Source organism: Schistocerca serialis, chromosome 9 (genome assembly GCF_023864345.2).
Source record: "Schistocerca serialis cubense isolate TAMUIC-IGC-003099 chromosome 9, iqSchSeri2.2, whole genome shotgun sequence".
NCBI lineage: Eukaryota > Metazoa > Arthropoda > Insecta > Orthoptera > Acrididae > Schistocerca > Schistocerca serialis.
Window position 1 is genome coordinate 319,467,277 of NC_064646.1, and position 23,960 is coordinate 319,491,236.

Here is a 23,960-nt window from a genome sequence, read left to right on the forward strand (position 1 = left end):
ATTTATCTTTTTAACTGTACTTAGGGTTTTCCAGTATTAACTCATAGTTAAAGACAGATGTTTCCACCACTATTTTATATGACAGCCAGGTCCCATACTTAACTCTTTCCACTTTCAACCAAGTAAGTTTTTAAAGTTTTATTAAATTCACTCATGTTTTAGCGATATTAGATCAGCTGCTGGCTAGTTCCATGTTCTTGAGCTGTAATTGTTTCTATATTATTCCAGTATGGGGCTGCACTAACCACGGGAACTGTGCAATTTGAATTAATAAGACAATTACATAATTGCAGCAGAGACTGTTCACCCATTTGAGTAATTTATCTACTGTTGCTGTATCTGTGATAGTGGAATGGGATGAGTTATTTTCACTTTATCGGAAGAGTACTCATTTGCACTCATTAAAAATAGATGCTCCTCACTGAAGGAAGTTCGGACTGGAGTGCCTCAGGGCTCAGTCCTAGGTCCTTTTCTGTTTATCATTGCAATTAATGACTTACCTTACCATGTAGGAGCAAATTCAGTTGTGTGTTATGCAGATGATACAATGTTGCTCAATACACACCATGACACAACAGAACTGCATCAGGCAACACAGGAAAAACTAGAACTAGTAATGGATTGGTTTTCTTCTAATGAACTCCTGTGTAATCCTGATAAAACACAAGAGCTAATTCTGGGTTTAACTACAGCTGTTGAAAGCAAATCAATAAAATTATTAGGATTCCACATTGACTCAAAATTAAACTGGGAGGAACACATTAGCCATATCTGCAAGAGAATAGCAAGAGTGTGTTATCTCATCTGGAGACTGACAGATATAGTCACTGATGAGTATCTAAAGGTGGTATATTTTGGCCTCTTTCAGTCACACATTTCCTACGGCATATTGTTATGGGGACATTCTTGCTTTGTCAGTGAAATTCTGAAAATTCAAAAAAAAGTAATTAGAATAATAAGCAAAGCTAAGCCCAAGGAACACTGCCATCCCCTCTTTATCAAGCACATGATATTAACTGTGGTGAATCTATACATCTACACAGCCCTGCTTTATGTCAAAAGCAACTTAAATGAGTTCGAGACCGGAGAGAACATACATCCCCACAACACCAGAGGCAAACTGGACTTGGACATACCAAGACACAGACTCACAAAGACTGCAAACTCACACAAAATAATGAGTTTAAAACTCTTCAATAAACTTCCAGCATCTGCTCGGTCACTGACCAATAATATTTTCAAACGTAAGGTTTATGACTGGCTTCTCAAACACCCATTTTATAAGATAACAGAATATTTTGAAATAAGCATTGACATTAGTATATAAGAATATTCCTAAAAGAAAAGGAATTAAATTGAAAAAACTTTACTGTAAAGTTGTTGTTAATTGTATATTTAATGTTCAGACCTATTCCGCTGTAAGTGGTCAATGGTGAATAAACTTAATACTGAATACTGAATTAAGTGAGCTTTTATGTAAAATTCACTCTTATAAACAATGATTGAGAAGTGCTTAATTTATAAGAGATTGGACTGGTAAATGTGCCATGAAACCTTGGTGTAGGCACTTGATGATGAATTAATGAATGACCAGAAAGTTACTGAACTTCTGATCGATTAACTGCCTTCCTTGTAGGCTGCATAAATCTCTTCCATTAAGGAATTACTGGTAGTTGCAGAGTGGGCTGCGTTAGGTGGAGCTGCTTATCACACGTACACAACATCTTGTGAGACGGGTGTCAGTAGGTCCAGTGGAATATGATTGATCATATTTAAATCTAGAATAGTAATCTGCTATAATGCATTGTTTGTCTTAACATTGAAATACCTGAAGTTCTATAATATTTAGGTGACCTACTTGTTTTGCAGTGGGAGCCAATTTCAGCCTCTAAGCATCTTCAGATGTTGGGAAAGCTTAGGCCGTGGTGATGCATAATTTAATATCCTCAAGCTGTGAAAAGTATTCCACCCATTGATAGTGGAGACAATAAAATAGACATTGTTGAATACATATTGACCACATGTTACACTTGACGGGCTCCTCAGTGTGGTAGACAGTTGACAGCTCCAGCTGTTAAGCTTTTTTACCTAATAGCTCATCAACAACTGCAAATAAATACTCAGTTAACCAAAAATAACTCCACTCTATGAACATGAGGTCAGTGAAGTTATTTTATCTATTCACATGAGAGAACTGGACAGGATATGCTGGGGATGTACAATCTGTATGTAAACTGAAAAGCAAGCAGTACTCATGGTGGAGGAAGTTGCCTTTCCTAGAAGAATACTAAAACTGTCATGCAATGTGACTAAATTTCCCTCTAGCCTTGTAGAATAGTGTGCAAAGATGTCATTAACTTGTATTATTAGTAACTCATATCTGTGTCACCAAGGCAACTCCCTCTACCCTTTTTGCTGCTCGGTGACTTTAATGCACATCAACCCCTCTGGTGCTCTCCCAGAAGCCCTCTTTGCTGACCGTCTCAATCAACTTAACCTCATCTGCCTTAATGCGGGAGCACCCACATTCCTTTTAGACTCCATGCACTCCTATTCCCATTTAGGCCTCTCCTTCTGCACTGCCCAGCTTGCCCATCGTCTAGAGTGGTCCATTCTCTCTGACACATACTCAGGGAACCGTTTCCCATGTGCTATCTGTTTGCTGACACCTACCTCAAGTACATGCACACTCAAACAGCAGCTTTACTCCGACCTGGCGACCTTTGACGAACAACTTTTACACAGTTGTGATGACCAGGTACAATATCTTACAAACATTATTCTTCCTGCCACAGAACGTTCCATGGCTCACCCTTCCTCTTTACCGCACAGTGTCCTGGTCCCTTGGTGGAATGAAGCGTGGCGTGATGCAATTCGCATGCGGACACGTGCTCGCTGCATTGTTAACAATCAGCCTACGATGGCAAACTGCATTTGTTATTAACAGTTGCGTGCACAGTGTTGTCGCGTTCATAGGGATAGCAGAAAAGCTAGCTGGATTTCGTTTACTATTTCTTTCAACAGTTCCATTCCCTCTTCTGTCGTGTGGGCCAACCTCTGACAGCTCTGTGCTATCTCACCACTATTTTGCAGAGATTTTGAGCTCCGCCCATTATCACACAGCCTTCCTCCATTGCAAATGGGTGTGGGAGGCTCAGACGATACCCTTATTTTCTCAGAATCGCGAGTGCTACAATGCTACCTTTACTATGAGGGAGCTAGATCATACTTTCACTTCATTCCGATCCTCCACCCCAGGGCTGGACAGTGCTCACATTCAGGTGTTGCAGCACCTTTCTCTTGTGGGTAAGCACTTTCTCCTTCATATGTACATTCACATATGGCCAGAGGGCATGTTTCCAGAGATGCTGGCGTGAAGCCCTTGTCGTACCCCTACCTAAGCCCAGTAAGAATAAAAACCATCCTTCTAGTTATCACCCCATTTCTCTCACCAGCTGTGTTTGCAAGGTGATGGAACACATGATTCATGCCTGGCTGGTACGGTGGCTTGAGTTTTGCAATTTACTAACCACTGCACAATGTGATCTTGAGCGCGTCACTCTGCAGTTGACCATGTCACTTTGTCAACCTGTGTCATGAACGGTTTTATGCAGAAATACCAGGCTGTGGTCATGTTTTTTGGGGGAGTGGTATCCTCCGTACTCTCTACAAGTGGGGCTTTCATGGCCGCATGCCCCATTTCCGACAGGAATTTTTAAAACAGTTTTGAAGGTATGTGTGGGTTTTGCCTTTCTGACACCTTTATCCAGGAAAATGGTATGCCTGAGGGTTCCATCCTGAGCATCATCCTCTTTGCTATTGCCATTAACCCTATTATGATCTGTCACTCGCCGGGCATCTCTGGCTCCTTTTTCGTTGACGATTTTGTTATCTATTGCAGTTCTCCAGCGACTTGGCTCCTTGAATGGCGTCTTCAGCGTTATCTTGATCATCTTTACTCATGGAGCATTGACAGTGGCTTTTGCTTGTCCACTGACGAAACAGTTTGTTTGAATTTCTGGCAGTGCAGTGGGTTTCTTCCACAGTGCTTACATCATGGGCCTTTTTCTCTTCTGTTCATTGAAACTACGAAATTTCTGGGGCTCATGCTTGATAGGAAACTTTCTTGGTGCTCCCATGTGTCTTACCTGGCCGTCCACTGTACACAATTCCTCAATGTCCCAAGTATCCTCAGCGGTACTTCCTGGGAAGCAGATCGAACCACCTTCCTTCGTTTGTACCAGTCCTTGTCTGTTCAAAACTAGATTATGGGTGTTTGGTTCGTGCAACTACACATCCATCCTTCTTACGCTGTCTCAGTACTATCCGCATCGTGGCATCCATTTGGCCACTGGTGCCTTTTACACTAGCCCGGTTGAGAGTCTGCATGTAGAAGCCGCTCTGCATGTAGAAGCCGCTGAAATACTGCTGTCATACCGTCGTTCTGGTAGATTTTGGCATTTTGAAGGTAGTATATATATTAGAAAGTATGGGCGATAAGAAGAAGAAATTGTGGCAGTCATTGGCAGTTTATGCACTTTGTATTCTTATATTTCTCAAAAGAAAAATCAGAGCATATCTGTAAAATAATAGACATAACACAGTGGGTGGTAACCGACAGCAACGAACATAGTAGAACCAACATTTTATTGGGGTCACCCATAATACTAGTTTACGCAACTCCTCTCTGCCTTAAATACTTCTTTCAAGAGGCCTCTGTTTTTCTTAGGGCGTTGCTGAAATCAGTGAAGGCACTTTAAATCTGTCTCACAACGCCAACGAAATGTGTGTTTTTATCACCAGATGTTTTGGTTTATTGGAATAAAATAACATCACTCGTAATGAAACACATGTACCATTTGGCTTTTTTTCTGCATCTAAAAACAGTTCATTGCAAAAGATGTTGATGTTAGTACTGAAGATTTTTGCTCACATCAGGAAAGGTCATCTGCTTGCAAGTTTGTTTATATATTTCCTTGCTTGGCACTATATCTGTAGCGTAGCTTTGAAGGTGGATTTAAAATACATTCAGTTACTACAAAGCAGCTACAAGCAATATGGTCATGCAAACATAGAACTTTTTTTTTTTTTTTTTTTTTTTTTTTTTTTTGAAACTTCATGTCAGATTTTGTAGCTTCATTTTTATGGCAACACTGTGGCCCACAGTCAGAGTACTGTCTACAAATTTTTGAACCATCCCTATGTAGACCCTATTTTTTACTTTCTTGTGTATGTAATGTTCGTGTGTCAGTTTTCACAAACAATGTATTTCATGGTACAATTGTATGTTTTTTGTTGCGGTTGTTGGTCCAGACCCTTCATTATGTTTGTAGCAATTAAAACTTGCTGTCTCTTGAAAACCACTCACTCAGAAGTGGTGAATTTTGAACAACAGCTACATTTCTCTTGTTTCCTGTTAAAAATTTACTTCGTTTGGCAAAACAATGGAATTTGCACAATGTCACCATACCAACATCCTAATGCACCTGCAGTTACAGAATCCTGAAACAGTGTTTAACAAGGAAATGGGGTCAATTCAGATCAAAAGTTTTGAAAAATCCCATTTTTTGTATAAAAAAAAACACATAATTTCTTATCTTGTTGCGAAGCCACGCTAATTCTCATTTCAGTGGCTATCGAATACTTTAAAAAAATTACAGCATTCCATTACATAAGTCTAGATACTCGTACAATGTGGTAGGAAAGAAAATTCCACATGCTTATCATGCAGAAAAATACTAAAATATTTCTGTGTTATCATTTGCCAAAATCTCATTTCGATAACTCAGATCATTTGTGAGGCATGAGGGATGCTGTGAATACAATACTTCCACATTCTGCAGGTATAGTCTCGAGGTCAGGCGAGCACAAACACACAGGCAGGGGCTGCAGGTATCAAGGAATCCACTGGAAATAACCGTAGCTCGTTGGGAAAATACATTTTTTCTGTGGCATCTTGCCTTTGAAGGTGCACCAGCTTTCCATTGTTGCAGGAGTGTTGTTAACAAACAGCTTTCTGTCCTCAGTCATGTGGTAACTCTCACAAAGTTCTGTTAGTACGAGGGCAGTTCAATAAGTAATGCGACACATTTTTTTTCTGAAACAGGGGTTGTTTTATTCAGTATTGAAATACACCAGGTTATTCCCCAATCTTTTAGCTACACAACACTATTTTTCAACGTAATCTCCATTCAATGCTACGGCCTTACGCCACCTTGAAATGAGGGCCTGTATGCCTGCACGGTACCATTCCACTGGTCGATGTCGGAGCCAACGTCGTACTGCATCAATAACTTCATCATCATCCGCGTAGTGCGTCCCACGGATTGCGTCCTTCATTGGGCCAAACATATCTTGCGTTGTCATGAAGAAGGAGAAGTTCGTTCTGGTTTTTGTGCCTACGAACACGCTGAAGTCGTTTCTTCAATTTCTGAAGAGTAGCACAATACACTTCAGAGTTGATCGTTTGACCATGGGGAAGGACATCGAACAGAATAACCCCTTCAGCGTCCCAGAAGACTGTAACCATGACTTTACCGGCTGAGGGTATGGCTTTAAACTTTTTCTTGGTAGGGGAGTGGGTGTGGCGCCTCTCCATTGATTGCCGTTTTGTTTCAGGTTCGAAGTGATGAACCCATGTTTCATCGCCTGTAACAATCTTTGACAAGAAGTTGTCACCCTCAGCCACATGACGAGCAAGCAATTCCGCACAGATGGTTCTCCTTTGCTCTTTATGGTGTTCGGTTAGACAACGAGGGACCCAGCGGGAACAAACCTTTGAATATCCCAACTGGTGAACAATTGTGACAGCACTACCAACAGAGATGTCAAGTTGAGCACTGAGTTATTTGATGGTGATCCGTCGATCATCTCGAACGAGTGTGTTCGCACGCTCCGCCATTGCAGGAGTCACAGCTGTGCACGGCCGGCCCGCACGCGGGAGATCAGACAGTCTTGCTTGACCTCGCGGCGATGATGTCACACGCTTTGCCCAACGACTCACCGTGCTTTTGTCCACTGCCAGATCACCGTAGACATTCTGCAAGCGCCTATGAATATCAGAGATGCCCTGGTTTTCCGCCAAAAGAAACTTGATCACTGCCCGTTGTTTGCAACGCACATCCGTTACAGACGCCATTTTAACAGCTCCCTACAGCGCTGCCACCTGTCGGAAGTCAATGAAACTATACGAGACGAAGCGGGAATGTTTGAAAATATTCCACAAGAAATTTCCGGTTTTTTCAACCAAAATTGGCCGAGAAAAAAAATGTGTTGCATTACTTATTGAACTGCCCTCGTATATCATGGTGAAACCAAGCAGTGTGAAATACAGTGTTAAATGGCTAAATGACTTGTGGTTTGAGGGCAACAAGGCCCACAAGACATCAGAATTGCAAGTGTTTTGCACAATATGCAGCAATTCTTTCGCTCTCAGCAACATTGGAAAGATGGCTGTAATCAACCATGTAGAAGGAGCTATGCATTCAAAGGCAGTTGAAGCAGTTAAGAAGATAGCGGGCATTCATCTTTTTCTTCAGTTCTCGGTAAGTGAAGTGCTGTGACTGTTAAGTGATGCATAGACATCATCTCACTGACCTTAATGGGATTTTATTTTCAGGGACTGCATTGTTTTTTTATCCTGCTGTTTTAGTGATGTGTTAGGCAATTAAAAGTTTATACCCGTAATGTTTTAAAATGTAAGTGAGGAGAATGAGAACATCAGGCGAGCTGGGAAACTTTGCCAAGTGACTGACAGACTTTGGCCTTTTTGGCATACCCTCGTGCAGCTCAATGCAACCTATCTTTGGCGTTCATCATGGTTTTTTTTTTTTTCAGTTAAAGGGGGGGGGGGGGGGGGAGGTGGCGGCTCAGCACAAGGTACACTTCACCACTCATCTTTCTCAATGTTTGTTCTTCTTGCTTCCTCTTTGGACAAGGGAGTTGATTTCATTAACCCCTTCTTCAGTGTGTGTGTATTCTAAAACCAGACAACTGCTGTTCTGTTGATAGTACATACCTGAGTACCTGACTTAGGCGGAAGACTCCAGATTTTCTGCTTTTTCCCCCACCTCCCAGTTATTCCATTATTTCTCCCAATTTTTAGCTAATGATCGTAAAGCCAAAAATGGTTGTTTTCAAAACTCATCATTTTGATATTTGGCCAATTGTGAATACTTTTTTGCTTATTAGTCTTTTTAATCAATGTCCTTCTGAGTTTGAAGAAATCGGGAAGTCGCATGCAACATGTTATGTACTTTTCTCTTTCCTGCGCATTTTGTAGAATATGTGCTCATATTGCTCAGTTTTGTGCTCCTGTGCCAGTGCTGCTAGTGGTTTTCCCACTAAACCTGATGGTTCTAAGAACCTTCTAGTGGTGAGTGAGTGGGTATTATGGTAGATTTTAAACATATGAGAGTGCTTTTATGGTAAAGTAATGTGTAAAAATCACTTGATCCATTCAACATACAGAAAATAGCACTGTTTAATTTATTTACACCTACTAGCTCTTGAATTTATACAGCCTAAACATTTATAATACAGTGTTCTGTCTTTGTTCCTGTGTTGTTATGCAGTCTAGTATTAACGAATCTGCAACTGTAAGCCTTGTGCATAGCTATAGTGCCAGTGTTAGTGTGATGTTTTTTACATCACTGGATATTGTTGTTGTGCTAAACATGGGTAAAGTAAAGGCACAATATGCCCAGAAATGTCACACTGAGTAGTAAAAAATTGAAAGTACTACGAATACCTGATAAGTGTAATGTCAACAGCGAAGCAATGCATTAAGAAGATTATTGTTCTATATTGTAAATGTGATCAGCCTCATTTCATCAGATATATTTACACGTACCTTTAAAAATAAACTGTTCCTGTGTGCATAGTAAGTAGAAGAGAAAGTGTGCCGACTGCCAGCGCATTAACACAGGTAACTTACGACAGGTGGCATGCCCACAAACTACGAGCAGCACTGCCACCTGAGACTTAAGTGGATGTGATTTTGCCTTATCAGGAGGTGTGTGCTGGTTGTGTCTTGTGTTTATTTTGTGAATTTGTTTAAAGTGTTGTGAGAGAATGTTGCAGAGTTGAAGGCTGCTTATTTATTAATCTATATATTTTCGTCATTGGTCTCATTATTTAATTTGTATGACACCTGAGGGGTAATATAATGAAAAGTACATGTGTATTTGAATCAAGTTTCAATTTATATTTTCCATGTCTGTACGACAAAGAACATCCTACAACGTGTGATGTCGGGAGCACATCCAACAAGTAATTCTACATTAATCTGGCACACAGTGACTTATATTACTGATTGCGAATAACATCATTCGCATCATTATTTCTTGAGGTTTCACTTGGGCTTTCCAAGCCTGTCCCTCATCATTGAAAATTTAATTGCAAATAGTAAATAGTCAAATAACATAAGAAATTCACTAAAGTTTCATGAAAATGCATGTGAGTGTTTTTCATTATGTTACCTCTCAAATGACATATAAATTAAATAATGAGACCAGTGATGAAGAAATAAACATTAAATAGTAGGTACAAGCTGGATTAGAACTGTCGCCTCATCCATGACGACCTTGCCCAGCGGAACACTAATCACAATTAATTCATCCGTCCAGCAACTTTGTACAGATAACATGATATACGTAAAAGATGCATAAAATTTCTCTTGCAATTTTCTCAAATTTTTAGAGTAGTGCACCTTACTACTTTCACATTATGATGCTTTAATGGCCTACTAAGGGTGTACAATGTCTGAAGTAAATCCAAGATGCCAACATTGTGCCCTCCCCTTTTAAGTAAGAAACAGAAAATTGTAGTAGACACTAAGATAAACAAAAGATAGTTGGGAAACAATAAGGGAATATGGTACGATAATGAGTTTCTTCTGGACAGTGTGCTCTTAAAAATTAAGTCACCCAAAGAACACAGACATTACTGACTGTTGCCACTTCCTTCTGAAATACATCTACAAAATTTAGTAAAGGGTCTCAAATGCTCATATAGAATCCATACGCATGCTGTGGAATCAATTCAGTATTATTTTTGGGAAGGATGAGATGAAAATGAATGCTTAGGTGTGCCGATTTTTGATGTAGTTAAGCTCCATGAAGAACTGCATTTCAATAGCACTTTGTTCAAAGTTGATGGGTCGGTCAATGTAGGGGCATATACTCCAGAACACTGTAAGAATAAACTTGCAAATCATGCTCTGGTGTTTATATTTGTACCTCTACTGCATTACTGGATCCATCCTGTTGCTGTGTATGCTAGACCCAATGCAACTCCTCATGACGTCATCTCACAGATATTAGATTCAAGTAATTATACAGCAAGAGCAAGCCGAAACAACAATTATTGGATTCACTGCTGATGACGATCAACCGAATAAAAAGGTGGGCCAGTACTAGGAATTAGAGCATAAAAAATAAAGTTACCTGCTCTTTATAAAATCTAGCAGATTAAACTAGAAGAATTTAGGCATTTTCAGATGCTATTCGTGTAATAAAATGCGCAAGGAATATTTTTTTTGATAAATCCAAGGTACTTTTCAATGATAAGATAATCAACTACAATTTTTATGGAAGTGTTTGTGAACAAGATAATACCCCAGAATTCACAGGACAAAGTTTGCCACAAGTTAACTTTCACACAATTTTGATCCGTTGCCATTTCAATGAATGAAATTATTATTAGTTCCACAGTTATTCAGTAACTCAACAGCCAATGGAATAAAATTCTTCAAGGAAATTGAGCAGGATTCAAAGGCAGTGAATCAACGGAATCATTCACTACATGTATGAACAACTTAGTGGACACACTTAACTCTGTTTCCTAAGGATGCTTTGTACAACAGCTTGGAGGCTCACAAAACATTAATGAAACTGAAAAGCATTCTCGTCAATAGAATTAACAGCTTTGCTTCCAAAAGAACTCTCCAGTCTCCAAGAGCAACAATTGAAAAAATCTTACAAATATCTGAATTCTTGTGGAAAAGAGGTTTCAGCTGTGTCCTGACAGCAAAATTTAATCAGGATCCACTTGAACGTCATTTCGGTATCGTAAGATCTCCAAGTTGTAATGATCATCTGTCAGTAAAAGACTTCCTGGGCTTGCACATGTTACAGCATGTATACATTCCTGCTAAACTTTCATATCTTTTGGTGGAAACTGAACATAAATGCGAATTTTCCCTGACATCATATATAAGCCAGATGTGGACATTAGCTAGAGAATTGCAGCAGAACAACAGAGGCACAGTTCTAGAACTGGAAGACATAATTAAAAACACGGCGTGTGTTCAACATAACTTGACACACGTTTAACGTAATCTACAACACATGCAGGAGATTCCTGGAAGCTCCTTGGCCAAAGATTGTTTAGTTTATCATTAGACATGTTATGTGGTGCATCAAGCAAGAAGATTCACAAAATGCCCTAGGTGTTTGCCTTCTAAATAAGAATTTGTTTAACATACCACTCTTCTTACTGATGTCTATTAGAGATTATGGATCTTCTACAGGAAAGATACCCATCGAGAGGCATCTTCAGTGTTCTTATCCAGGTGGAAAAAATCATCGCAGTACAACTCCAAGAGGACAGTTTATTCCTGTCTTAAAATCATCCAATGTATCAACAACAGTGGTACGGCCTAAAAATGCAGGTGAAAAATAGCGCATTTCAACTTGTTTGTTAACTTTGTGGCAATATCCATTTGTTGCAACTCAGCCAGCCTGTTAAGGCTTTCATCAAATAAGATTACAAAAGGAACGTCCTCTTCAAGATATTCGAGAGTATTTTTCCTAAAGTGCGGAACTACTCATCAACAATACTGTACATTGTCTTGGTCCACCAAAGCTACATCTTACTAGCTACACTATCATTAGGAAACGACTGGAAACAAAGCAGCCTGCAAAGTGTGTAATATTTCCACTCTTGTATCATCAGCCTGACTCAGGTACTTTGAAATACAACTGTTAGTTGATGCAGCATTTGTGGCAGTGGTGGAGGTGAGGTTGGGCTGCAATAGCTGGGATGTTGACAAACCGACCATCAACTGCAAGCTTCTGAGTTCACCAGTTACTATGATCTTATCAAGCGTCAACAGAGCATCTCCATTATGCCCAGTTGTCTTGCCATATGGCGGAGTGTGATCTGGAAGTACTAGCACCCTGAAAACAATCCAGTGCCTAAATAAGATGATGACATGACTGTTGTGATACTATGTACCTGTCAATTTCTAAAATCCAAAGATCAGGAGATGCAGTTTTTAAAAAATCAGGAGGTACGAATGATCAAAACTCACAGCTCACAGTTCTGAGACAAATGATCTGAGCCTTTCCTTGTGATGTCAAAAAGCTATATGATGGCTATAAAAATACTGGAACTAAAGAAAGCATCAATTCCATACCTGTTATTTGTAGCATATTTCAACTGTGGTATGAGGTCAGTGCAGTTAATCGGCAAATTGTAAATGAGGTAAATAATTCTAACACCAACATTCTAACACTTAACATTTTCTCGGTAATTCGAAAAATCTGTTTTTACACCGTGTAATACACAAATGTCACATCAGCAAAGGCAAGATATCTTTCTCGTGTGAAAAGTGGTAATTGACCCTAAATAAAGGAAAGTATGAGGTCATCCACACGAGTACTATAAGAAAGCCATCAAATTTCGGTTAGAAGATAAGTTGCACGAATCTCAAGGCTGTTAATTTAGCTAAATATCTAGGAATTACAATTACGAACTACTTTAATTGAAAAGACCATATAGATAATGTGTGATTGGGGGGGGGGGGGGGAGGCAAACCAAAGACAGCACTTTGTTGGCAGAACACTTAGAAGATGCAGCAGATCCACTAGAGACTGCCTACTGCTGCATGGTATGGGACTCTTACCAGATAGGATTGATGGAGGACATTGAAAAAGTCCAAAGAAGGCAGCTCATTTTGTATAGATTTAGTGTTCATTTTTCCTGTGCACTATTCAAGGCCGAACGGTAAAAAAATAATCTGAAAATGGTGCCATGAATCCTCTGCCAGGCATCTAAGTGTGAATTGCATGTTAGTCATGTAGATAAAAATTACAAAAGGTAAACAATGGATCTTTCCTTGACATAGTAATGCACGGAAATAGTTGCAATATTGCCCCAGGGAAACAGAATGAAAATGAAACTACCTGGCAGATTAAAACTGTGTGCCGGACTGAGACTCGAACTCGGGACCTTTGCCTTTCGCGGGCAAGTGCTCTACCAACTGAGCTACCCAAGCACGACTCATGCCCCGTCCTCACAGCTTTGCTTCTGCCAGTACCTCGTCTCCTACCTTCCAAACTTTACAGAAGCTCTCCTGCGAACCTTGCAGAACTAGCACTCCTGAAAGAAAGGATATTGCGGAGATGTTTGAGATCGGCTGATTTCAAAAATAAAATTATTGCACTGGTTGCAGCACTGTAATATATTATTGTTATTTCTAAAAATTGGATCACATTAATGTCTGTTGATATCTTGCCGCAAATTTTCTGCAAAATAGGGCCTTAGTACATGTTTTATAATTCCACTACACTTTGTTCTATGTATCTAAACTTTTCTAGCAACATCATTGTCTGAATTTACTCACATACAACTCATTTAAGTGGTCACATATGATTGCTCAATGGCAAAAAATGGAAGGGAACCTTTAGTTTGATTCACGTCTAAAGATTCTTTCATGGCTCTGAAAGGTATTTTCGTTTAGGGGGCTGCAGCTATCTTGTGTTTTTTGTCCCACTATGGCTTGTAAGTTGGCATAAGATGCTTACAAAGCACAACAACAAAATCCGCAAGATGCTCTTGTGTCATTGCCAAAAATTCTTTCTAACCAGTTTGCAATTTTACTATCACATAACACCTAGGTGAGCTGCTTCTGTTGTAGAGAGAGACAGTTTAAGCATCTGGGCTCCTACAGATGTTCAGAGAGCTGAGGACAGGGTGATGCTTCTTCTTTAAAAATGAGTAACTCACATTGTGAAAAGTATTCCAGCCAATGTTAGTGGAGACAATGAAATCAACATTGTTGAATGTGTATTGACAGCATGTTACACGTGTGACAGGCTCTCCATTGTGGTAGATGGTTGACAGCACCAGCTGTTGAACTTTTTTTATACATTAGCTCTCTTAACAACTGCAAATAAACACTCAGTTAACTGAAAATAACTCCACTATATAAACAAGAGCTCCTTGAGGTTAGTTTGTTTATTCGCAGGAGAGAACTGGACAGGAAATGCGAGGAGGTATACTTGTGTGCAAAATTAAAGATGATCAGCACTTGTGGTGGTGGGAACTTCCCATTAATGGATGAGCGCTACATCTACCATAAAGGGCGACTAAAAATCAATTTCTCCTCCAGCAGTCTAGAACAGAGTGCAGAGACTTACGTAGATTTTGTTCATATGCATTTCTTGTGTTAGTATTACTAGTAACTCGTGTATGCTCCATTTATTGTTAACGCGCTGTGTGAAATATACAGGGTGAAGAGTATTTAAACAGACAAACTCTGGGAGGTTGCAGGGGACATCAAAACTAATATTTTTCCCTAATATCATTTTTTCCTATGAGGATTACTTAAATCGGTGGAGACTGTATTATGCTCTTCAGTTGTTAGAGGCCATATTACGATCTTCAGTTGTTAGATGGCGTATTACACTCTTCAGTTGTAGGCAGCTGCTGTCCACCAGTGTAGTAGTGCATTGTCTCTGTTTAGTAATACAGGGTGTATACAACCCGGGAGATCCGGGAAAAAGCCGGGAATTTTTTCATCCGGGAGAAAACCGGGAAAAACCTGGGAATTCTTTTGGAATTCTGGGAATTCTTTTGGAATTCTGGGAATTCTTTTGGAATTCTGGGAATTTTTTATTGTTTTAGTTTTCAGTTAAATTTTTGGAATTTTGACTGGTAAGAACCAATACTCTAACAAAGAATAGTACTGTATCCCGTGGAAATACGGAAGCGTCCGATCCCGCCCGTCTGCTTTGACCCATGACGTCACAAATATGGCGAAAACAAAAACAAACACGCACACTTTCCACAAGAAGCCTAATGACACTAACGGGACAAGCGTGGGAAATGGGGTGTTTTGGGTGGGGGGCAAACTAAATATAAACAAATTTAGACGCCTTGCGTAGCTACAACGTGTAAGTGAAGACAGCCACGCATGAATACCCACCCGTCTCCCCAGGGGTCGTAACCTCTGCAACCCTTCAGTAGCTGATTAGTGTTTTTTGTCTTTTTTAAAAAAAAAATCTCACGGGATAGAACGAACAGATCAGAAAGATAAATATAATAAACTAAAACAGAAATTGGAGGAAACAGATAATTAAAATAAGTAATAAGTGTTTTTAAATTAAAAAAAAAAATCTCACGAGATAGAACGAACAGATCAGAAAAGTAAATAAAATAAGATAAAACAGAACTGGAGACAGCCACACTCAAACCAAACTCCGCGCCGTCATGACGTCACACACGACAACACCCTTACGTCACGGGTCAAAGCCGACGCGTGGGATCGGACGCTTCTGTCGACCCGTATCCCGCTTCTGCAGAATTATACTGCAGGAACAAAAAGTGAATGAGAGGGGGGAACGAAAATAAAACTTAAGTCGCAAAGGAAATGCGCTGTATACAACAAAACACAGTGATCATACAAGCCTCTGCCAACAGTAAAGTTTGTCAAAGTGTTTAGGAAGACTGTGCAATGCTTCTTAACAAAAAAATTGCCTCCGATGAGTGTGATGTGACAGCTGTTTACATTAGATTCGTTTTAATGCAAGATCTTTTAATGTTTTACACGTACGAACATACGGCCTTCCTGTGTCATCGTAGCTGCGCAAGTGCAATGACACCTGTTATCTGGCGCTCTCTGGCAACTGCTGAACCGAACCTATTTCTAACAGGTCACAGGAAAATATTGCGAATGGTGGTTTGAAAAGCGTTACTTCGAAAGTTAATTTCCTTTTATGCAAGATGAACTATGTGCAACAATGTACGACGAATTTCTTAAATCACAGAGCGTTTGACTCTCATTTAAAAATCAACTCTTTGGGGATGACCATCTAGAAGAATTTCTATCCCAGAAGATCAGACATTTATGTCGTTATTAAAAATTTTACTGGCACATTTATGTGATGTATCTTAAAGTGTAACACGCGGAAAAGAGATCAACATTATATGTAGAAGCTTAGCTTCTCTTGCGGCTTATTAATCTCCGAGATCAATATTATATGTGAAAGCTTTGCTTTTCTTGTAGCAACAATATGTATATTAATTTAAACCATTAACTTTTCTTATTTGTGTGTTCGCGCTACTTAAAAGTGATGTTGCTATTGGCTGACTACATCATGTGTCCTATGCTGTCATCAGCTGGCAAGATCACGTGACATGATCTGTGACTGACTTAAGAAAGCGTGTCGCAATCTCGATTTCAATGCTTCGGAAAGTAACATGCGGTGTTTGGTGGAATTCAAATTTATACTTTCGTAACACGAAAATATGCAGCGTACATGTTGCTGCACATCAAAGATCTTTCCGAAACGTGTTTTTTCCCCGAGTTTCATTTTCTGAAATGCCAGATAATTCTACGTCAGTGTATAAAACCATAAACAATCAAAGTATTGATAAGTTTTACAGCGCCAAGGAAAAGTATACTGTCACTTAACACCGAAAAAGTGTATTTTCATCCGGGAGAAAGTGTATTTTCAACCGGGAAATCTGGGAATTTTTTTTCCTTGTCCATGTATACACCCTGTAATAGAGCGAGACACCTGAAGTGAGTACACTGATATAGTTGGTGTGTACTACATAGCGCACCACAACGGACGAGGTGCACACCGGGTTTATCAACAGCAATATCCTAATCGCCGTATCCCGCATCATACGACCTTTGCTGCTGTGTACCAATGTCTGCGTGGGACCGGGTCATTTAGCAGATTACCTGGACAGGGATGCCGTCGCACGGTAAGGACGCTGCAGTTTGAGGAAGTTGTCTTGCAGCATGTGGAGCAGGGTCCTTCAGTCAGCACTTGTGCAATTGCACGTAACATGGGGACGAATCAGACGAATGTAAGAACAGTCCTTTGAGAGCAATTGTTACATCCATTTCACTTATAGTGGGTCCACAACCTGGAACCAGTTGATTATCCACCCAGAGCACAGTTTTAGCAGTGGTACCTGGAACAGTGTGAAATGCATCCTACATTTCCATCCTCTGTGTTGTTTACCGATGAAATAACGTTTGGACATGATGGAGTCTTCAACACGCACAATCCACATGTGTGGAGTGAGCATAACCCACATGCCACAGTTACTAGTGCTCATCAAGTGCAGTTCTTTGTTAATGTGTGGGTCGGTGGTGTTGGGGACTGTTTAATTGGGCTGTATCTGCTACCTAGGCCATTAAATGGCAGGCACTATTACAATTTTCTCACCAGAGCATTGCCAGAATTGCTAGAAGACTTCCCTCTCTCTATAAGACAACGCATGTGATTCCAACATGACGGGGTGCCGGCACATTTCAGTCGTCGTGTTCATCGATTCCTGGAATGACGGTTCCCAGAAATGTGGATTGGCAGAGTTGGTCCTGTACCACGGCCTGCGCGATCCCCAGATATGTCCTCTCTGGACTTGACGTTTTTGTGTGGGGGTGAGATGCGCAACCTTGTTCACTCAACCCCTGTTGCATCAGAAGAGGATCTGGTTGCCCGGATAGTAGCAGCAGCAGGAACAATTCAGGATACTCCTGGGGTTTTTGCCTGTGTCAGACAGAATATAATCTGACAGTGTAACCTTTGTTTACGTGTCAATGGAGGCATTTTTGAAAATCTACTGTAATTGAAATTGGGTCGTGTTAATGTGTTATCTCTTGGTCATAAAAAAATGGAAAAGTGTTTGTTGGTTTAATTAATTTGCTGCCAGAGAAATCTTCCTCTACCGGTTTAAATACTCCTATTAGGAAAAAATGACATTAGGGAAAAATAATTGTTTTGATGTCCCCTACAACCTCCCAGAGTTTGTCATTTTAAATACTTTTCACCCTGTAGACGGCTCCTTGCGTGTATGCACACTGCATTGCCAGTGATTCATAAGGCGTATTGGGGAGGATCTGTATAATGTATAACTTTGTGGAACATCCTGTAGTTGATTCTTGTGATGATATGGGATAGCAGGGGTGATCATCTGCTCGTCTTCAGTTTGCAGTCCTACGAAGAAGGTGACCTAACTTTGCTCATGCTTCTACCCTCCATCCCCACCCCTCCATGCTGTTGCATCCCCAGAACACAGTAAACAATAAGTTTTATACCACTGAAACATTAATTTTAATAATCTGCAATTTTTCCATCCGCAGCAAAGCAGAAACTATTGGCCCTAGAGAAAAAATTAATAGAATCTTCTTTATAGGAAAGTTAATGTAGTTTAATTCTGCATTGGGAAATATTTTGCTACGTGCTGTGGTTTGAGTTATTCAAGAGAAACATTGAAATAAGTGACCTTTGGCCCCCCCCCCCCCCCCACACACACACACACACACACACATATATTCCCACCTCCAATTCTGTAGAAAAATTTGCGACTACAGGTATTTTTTCACATATTCGATCTTTTTTGTCTTCAGTGACTGTACTAAACATTGCCAAACCCAAAACAAGTAGCAAATGGTGGAGAAAATCCAAGAACTGACTCAGATTGAAACTGAGACACTTTGGACAGTACTCCAGAATGCAACCACTGTGCCACCAAAATGATTTTCTGCTGTTGAACTTGGTATATTTAACATTCTGTGCAAAAATTTTGAATTTCCCTTTCTAACTATGCTGCTATAAACTAATCACATTAATTAAAAGTTGTCTCCACAAATTGTTATGAGATACACTATCTGCACTCATTTCCTATGAAGCCGAACTTCCCATAACTTACCCTTACAATCTGAAAAAAATATTTTGGGCTTCAGCAATGGGGAATGGCATATTCACATATTTATTTAATATCTTCTTCACTTAACAACTTTATTACTTTTTTTTTTAACTCATATTTTTGCAAAGCAGAAACACAGTTTTGTAATGTCGGTAGGTTGTGAACTGTATTTGAATAGATTTGTGAAATTTCGGCAGTCAAAATGACCCTAGTTCTCAACAACGTAATCCGAGATTAACATTTATATAACAGGTTTGAAAGTTTATTTTCTGTGTTAAACTAAGGTGCACTGCATAATACAATCGGTATATTGCTCCAGTCTAATGTAATTTTGATATACTCCATCCAGTACATCGCAGCATTATGTTTTGGCCCTGTATATCATCCCAAGCCATATGGAACTTTTCATATATTCACAGACTACCGATGTCCTGTCCTCTTCTGTTACACAAATGTAAAGTAAAAATTCGATGCAAGTAACCTAACACCCCATTCATATAGGTCAGTTCTTCAGTTGTTAGTCACTTTTAACTGTTGTTTAAAGATGTCATTCATTATGTTTAAATTAAGCCAAATGTCTGTTTTCATTGTCTTTGCTTCACTGAAATTTAAGAGTCCTTACATTTAGTACCTGTGATACGCTATATTAACAGTTCAGGCCATTTCTGTCTCTCAGAATAAACAGTGAAATATCAGAGTAGTTTGTAATATTTCAGAGCAGAGAATATGACACACAAATTATTAAGATTTGTGATCTGTTTAATTTAAAGAACAGTCAGTAAACAGAGGCCTGTGACAAGTGTTAAGTGCCATGGTAATTCATGTGTTGTACCATTAAAAGGATAATTGAGAATCTTAAGTTTGAAAATCCTTATTTACTCCTTTCTTATTTTTGACTGAGCCTAATGGCATAAAGGTTTTAAGAACTTGATAATGGGATTGTGTTTTTTAAATTATCAGATGTCTGAGCAACTGATGTCATATTCTCCATCATTATACTGTGATACAGTTGTATTAAGGCTTCACAACACATTAGTATTTGTTTTATATATCTAAAAACAAAGATGATGTGACTTACCAAATGAAAGTGCTGGCAGGTCGACAGACACACAAACAAACACAAACATACACACAAAATTCAAGCTTTCGCAACAAACTGTTGCCTCATCAGGAAAGATGAGGCAACAGTTTGTTGCGAAAGCTTGAATTTTGTGTGTATGTTTGTGTTTGTTTGTGTGTCTGTCGACCTGCCAGCACTTTCATTTGGTAAGTCACATCATCTTTGTTTTTAGATATATATTTCCTACGTGGAATGTTTCCCTCTATTATAACCATATTAGTATTTGTTTTGCATGATAGGTTTGTATTTGGATTAATAGTTAAAATTTGTTGCAGGTCAAATTGCTAAGGGCGTGCATTTCGAAAAAATTTTGGATGATGTGAAGAGCTCCATCCATTCCGGAGAACCGGAGAGGCTGCACCTTATTACTCGCCGCGACCTCCACAACATAAAGAGAGATTTTGGCATTGGTGGCACTCGGCAACAGGACATTGATGAAGTGAGTGGACAAAATGAAAGACTGGACACAAATTCTTCTCAGTTGAGGAGACTGGAGTATAAATTACAGCTTTTGAGACGCCGTATCAGCTCAGGTATGATGTCCAGAGAAACGAAGTGTAAAGTGGAGAAGGAAGTCGATCGTTTGCTTTCACTTACTCAATTGGACTTCAGCAGGGAAGTTCCGCATTCCCACAATAGTAAAAAATTGAAAGTGCTACGAATACCTGATAAGTCTAATATCAACAGCGAAGTTCCGCATTCCCCCAGAAATGAAAAGTTGAAAGTGTTACAGACACCAGATAAGTCCAACATCCATAGGAAAGTTCCACACTGCCCCAACAAAGAAAAGCTGGAAGTCCTACCAATACCTATCAAACCTAAGACCTTTCCAAGGAGCATTTTTGTGGTTCCGGCCCATATTGAGAAGCCAAATAGTGTAATTGTGAAGGGGCAACCAAATAGTGAAGTTAAGACTGTGCATGTTGGTTTTGATCACACATACTGTCAGAGCTAGTTAGTGTGTGTGTGTGTGTGTGTGTGTGTGTGTGTTTCGTATAGTTTATTGCCTACTGGAAACATGCCATTTAAAAAATAGAGCAATGTATCTGGCTTGGTACATCTGTGGTGATACGGAAACCCAAGTGTTGTTAACCCTCTATTGCATGACTTTTTTTTATGGATCCAATTTCAGTGAAAACCATATCTGGGGGTAGGGTCTGACACACAAAATACTGTGTAACAAGTAAAACATAGAAATTTTGATTTATTCAATATTTTATGATTGATTGTTGCCATATGGCAACACCATGCTTATGTCAACACACTTCCCAGAAGACTCTCAACACTGTTATTTACATATATGTGTAAAATTACTTAGGAAAGAATGTAGCACATTGTTTTCGTCATGTTCTTCCTCTTCTTGTTCCTTTTCCTCTTACTCTTGTTCTCCTTCACTGTCATAGTCTCAGAAATGGCTATAGCCGAAGTTCCATGAGGAATATCATGTCCAGCACTTTCATCCTCTGAATCATCTGCAAATTCTTCTTCACTGTTGGTGTTACCCAATTTTGAATCGTCACTTTCTTCAGGAATATTCCTAATTGCCACTGAATGTCTGCCACTGTAGAAGCATAAAGCTGGAATTGATGCCATGCCTACAAAATAAAAATAATTAACAGCATTGTACTGAATCTGCCCATGTTGAAAAAGGTTATGTTTACATTGGCAAGATAATAGTACTCACATATTTCAACAAACCGAAAATATTGAGTAATTATTTATCATTCAGTTAAAGAGGCATTGAAACATTATCTGTGCTATCATTAAGCAACATTTTACATACCTTAAAAATATAATTTTTTTAGGTGTGATCTAAATGGCATAAATAATTTACTTTTTCTGCTGTTGTAGCATGTGTTTACGTATAGTGGACCTCCAGCAACGACTATAGACCATCAGCATTTTCTGCCAATATAACACCGCTAAACACAGTCTACCTTGACTCAGTCAGACTGTGTGTTGCCATAAGGCAACGCCATGCGTATACAAGCAGTTTCCGTAACATTATACATAAATTTATAGTTTGTTGCAATAAGGCAACACCGTGCAGAAGAGGGTTAATAAAGGAAACAAATTATTCCTGTTATTTTTACATATGGTGTAAGAGCTTTAATTTGATTATTTTTATATATGAATTGGAGCGTGTCCCTTGCAGCAAGTGATGGAAAGTTTGTGTGGTCATAATTCCTTTAATAGAGGGAAGACCAGTGTAATTTAGTATGGGATCAGTCTTCCTAGTTTTTTATTTTTGTTTATTTTTTTATTATAAAAAAGCTATGTATCGTGGTTTGCCCAGGTAGTAACCAGAGGCATTTTTGTAAGGTCAGTTAAAATTTATTTGTAGCTCATTGTTTATCCTAACAATGCCAAATGGGTGTGATAAGTTCTGGTCAGCCTGTGTATAAATGTACAAAAAACTGAGTGCAAAAAGTTTTATTTCATGTGTAACTGAGTTGTAAATAAGAAGAGCAGATTGTAAAACTGAATGTCAAAGTGACTGAAGTGATTAATAGTCTGTTAATGTACCCTGAGAGAAAGAAAACATGTCATAAAAATAACATGTAATTTGTAATAAAATGAATAATTTAAAAAATAAAAATGTGAAACTTTCCAGAAATATTTCACCTTTTCCTTTCTCAACCTTATTTTTGCTTTACCGGGGAATAAGTAAAACCATGGTTGCTTAAATTAACATTTATTTATTTATTGTTTTCATTTGTTAATTTTTTTGTGAGATGTGAAAATGTAAACTTTTGAACATTCAGTGAATAAAAAGGTATGCAGTATATCTTCATCATGCCTGCATGGAGTGCTTAGGTAAGTATTGGCTTTAATTGTTATTCCATTTAACAATTTTACATTTTCCAAGATATGTAGAACTATGGACACTCTTCTTGTGAAAGCAATAAAATACACTGATCTGCCAGAACATTATGACCACCTTCATAACAGTTGGTATGTCCACTTTTGTCACGGATAACAGTGGTAACACATTGTAGTATGGAAGCAGAAGCAGATGCCACCCCACATCTGCACATGCAAGTCAGCTAATTCCTGTAAATTCCGGAGGGGAGGGCGGGGGGAAGGCGATGAGCTCCTGACACCATGCTCAATCGCGTCCCAGATGTGTTCGATTGGGCAAGTTGGGTGGGGGGCAAGCACATCGATTGGAACTCACCACTGTGTTCCTCAAACCACTCAATCACTCTCGTGGCCTTGTGACATGGTGCAGTATCGTGCTGAAAATGCCACTGCCTTTAGGAAACATGATCATCATGAAGAGGTGTGTGTAGTCTGCTATCAGTGTACAATAGTCCTCGGACATCCTGGTACCTTGCACAACCTCCTCTGGATCCAGGAATGCCCATGTGAATGAATATTCTTCTGAGCGTAATGGAGCTACTGCCAACTTGCATCCGTCCCACAGTACAGTTGTCAAGGAGCTGTTCCCCTGGAAGACAGATTCGTCTTACCCATCAACGTGATAAAGAAGGTATTGGGATTCATCAGACCATGCAGTGCTCAACCACTGTGCCGATGTCCACTGCTGATGGTCATGTGTCCATTTCAGTCATAGTTGCCAATGTAGTGGTGTTAACATTGGCAAATGCATGGTTCTGGCAAATGCATGGTTCGCTGGCTGTGGGGGGCCATCGTTAGGAATGTTTAGTGCAGTGTTTGTTCACACATACTTTTACTCTTCCCATCATTAAACTAGTGTTAGCCACCACAGTTTACTGCCTGACGTGTTTTACCAGTCTGCCCAGCCTAGGATGTCTGACATCTGTAATAATGGCTGACCACCCAATCCAACATCATCATCTGGACATGTTTTCACCATGTGTTGAAGACACTCACTACAGCACTCCTCGAACACCTGATAAGTCAT

The 23,960-nt window shown here is 39.5% G+C and overlaps 1 protein-coding gene across 1 annotated transcript in view; it reads left to right on the top strand.

Annotated features, from left to right (window-relative positions):
• Positions 1-22,650, top strand: part of LOC126418571 (uncharacterized) — a 30,490-nt gene extending 7,840 nt beyond the window's left edge. The window contains exon 3 of the mRNA XM_050085388.1: positions 20,347-22,650. Coding sequence (XP_049941345.1) covers positions 20,347-21,026 — 680 coding nt within the window. The 3' untranslated portion in view covers positions 21,027-22,650. The remainder of the gene's footprint in view (positions 1-20,346) is intronic.
• The last annotated feature ends 1,310 nt before the right edge of the window (positions 22,651-23,960 follow it).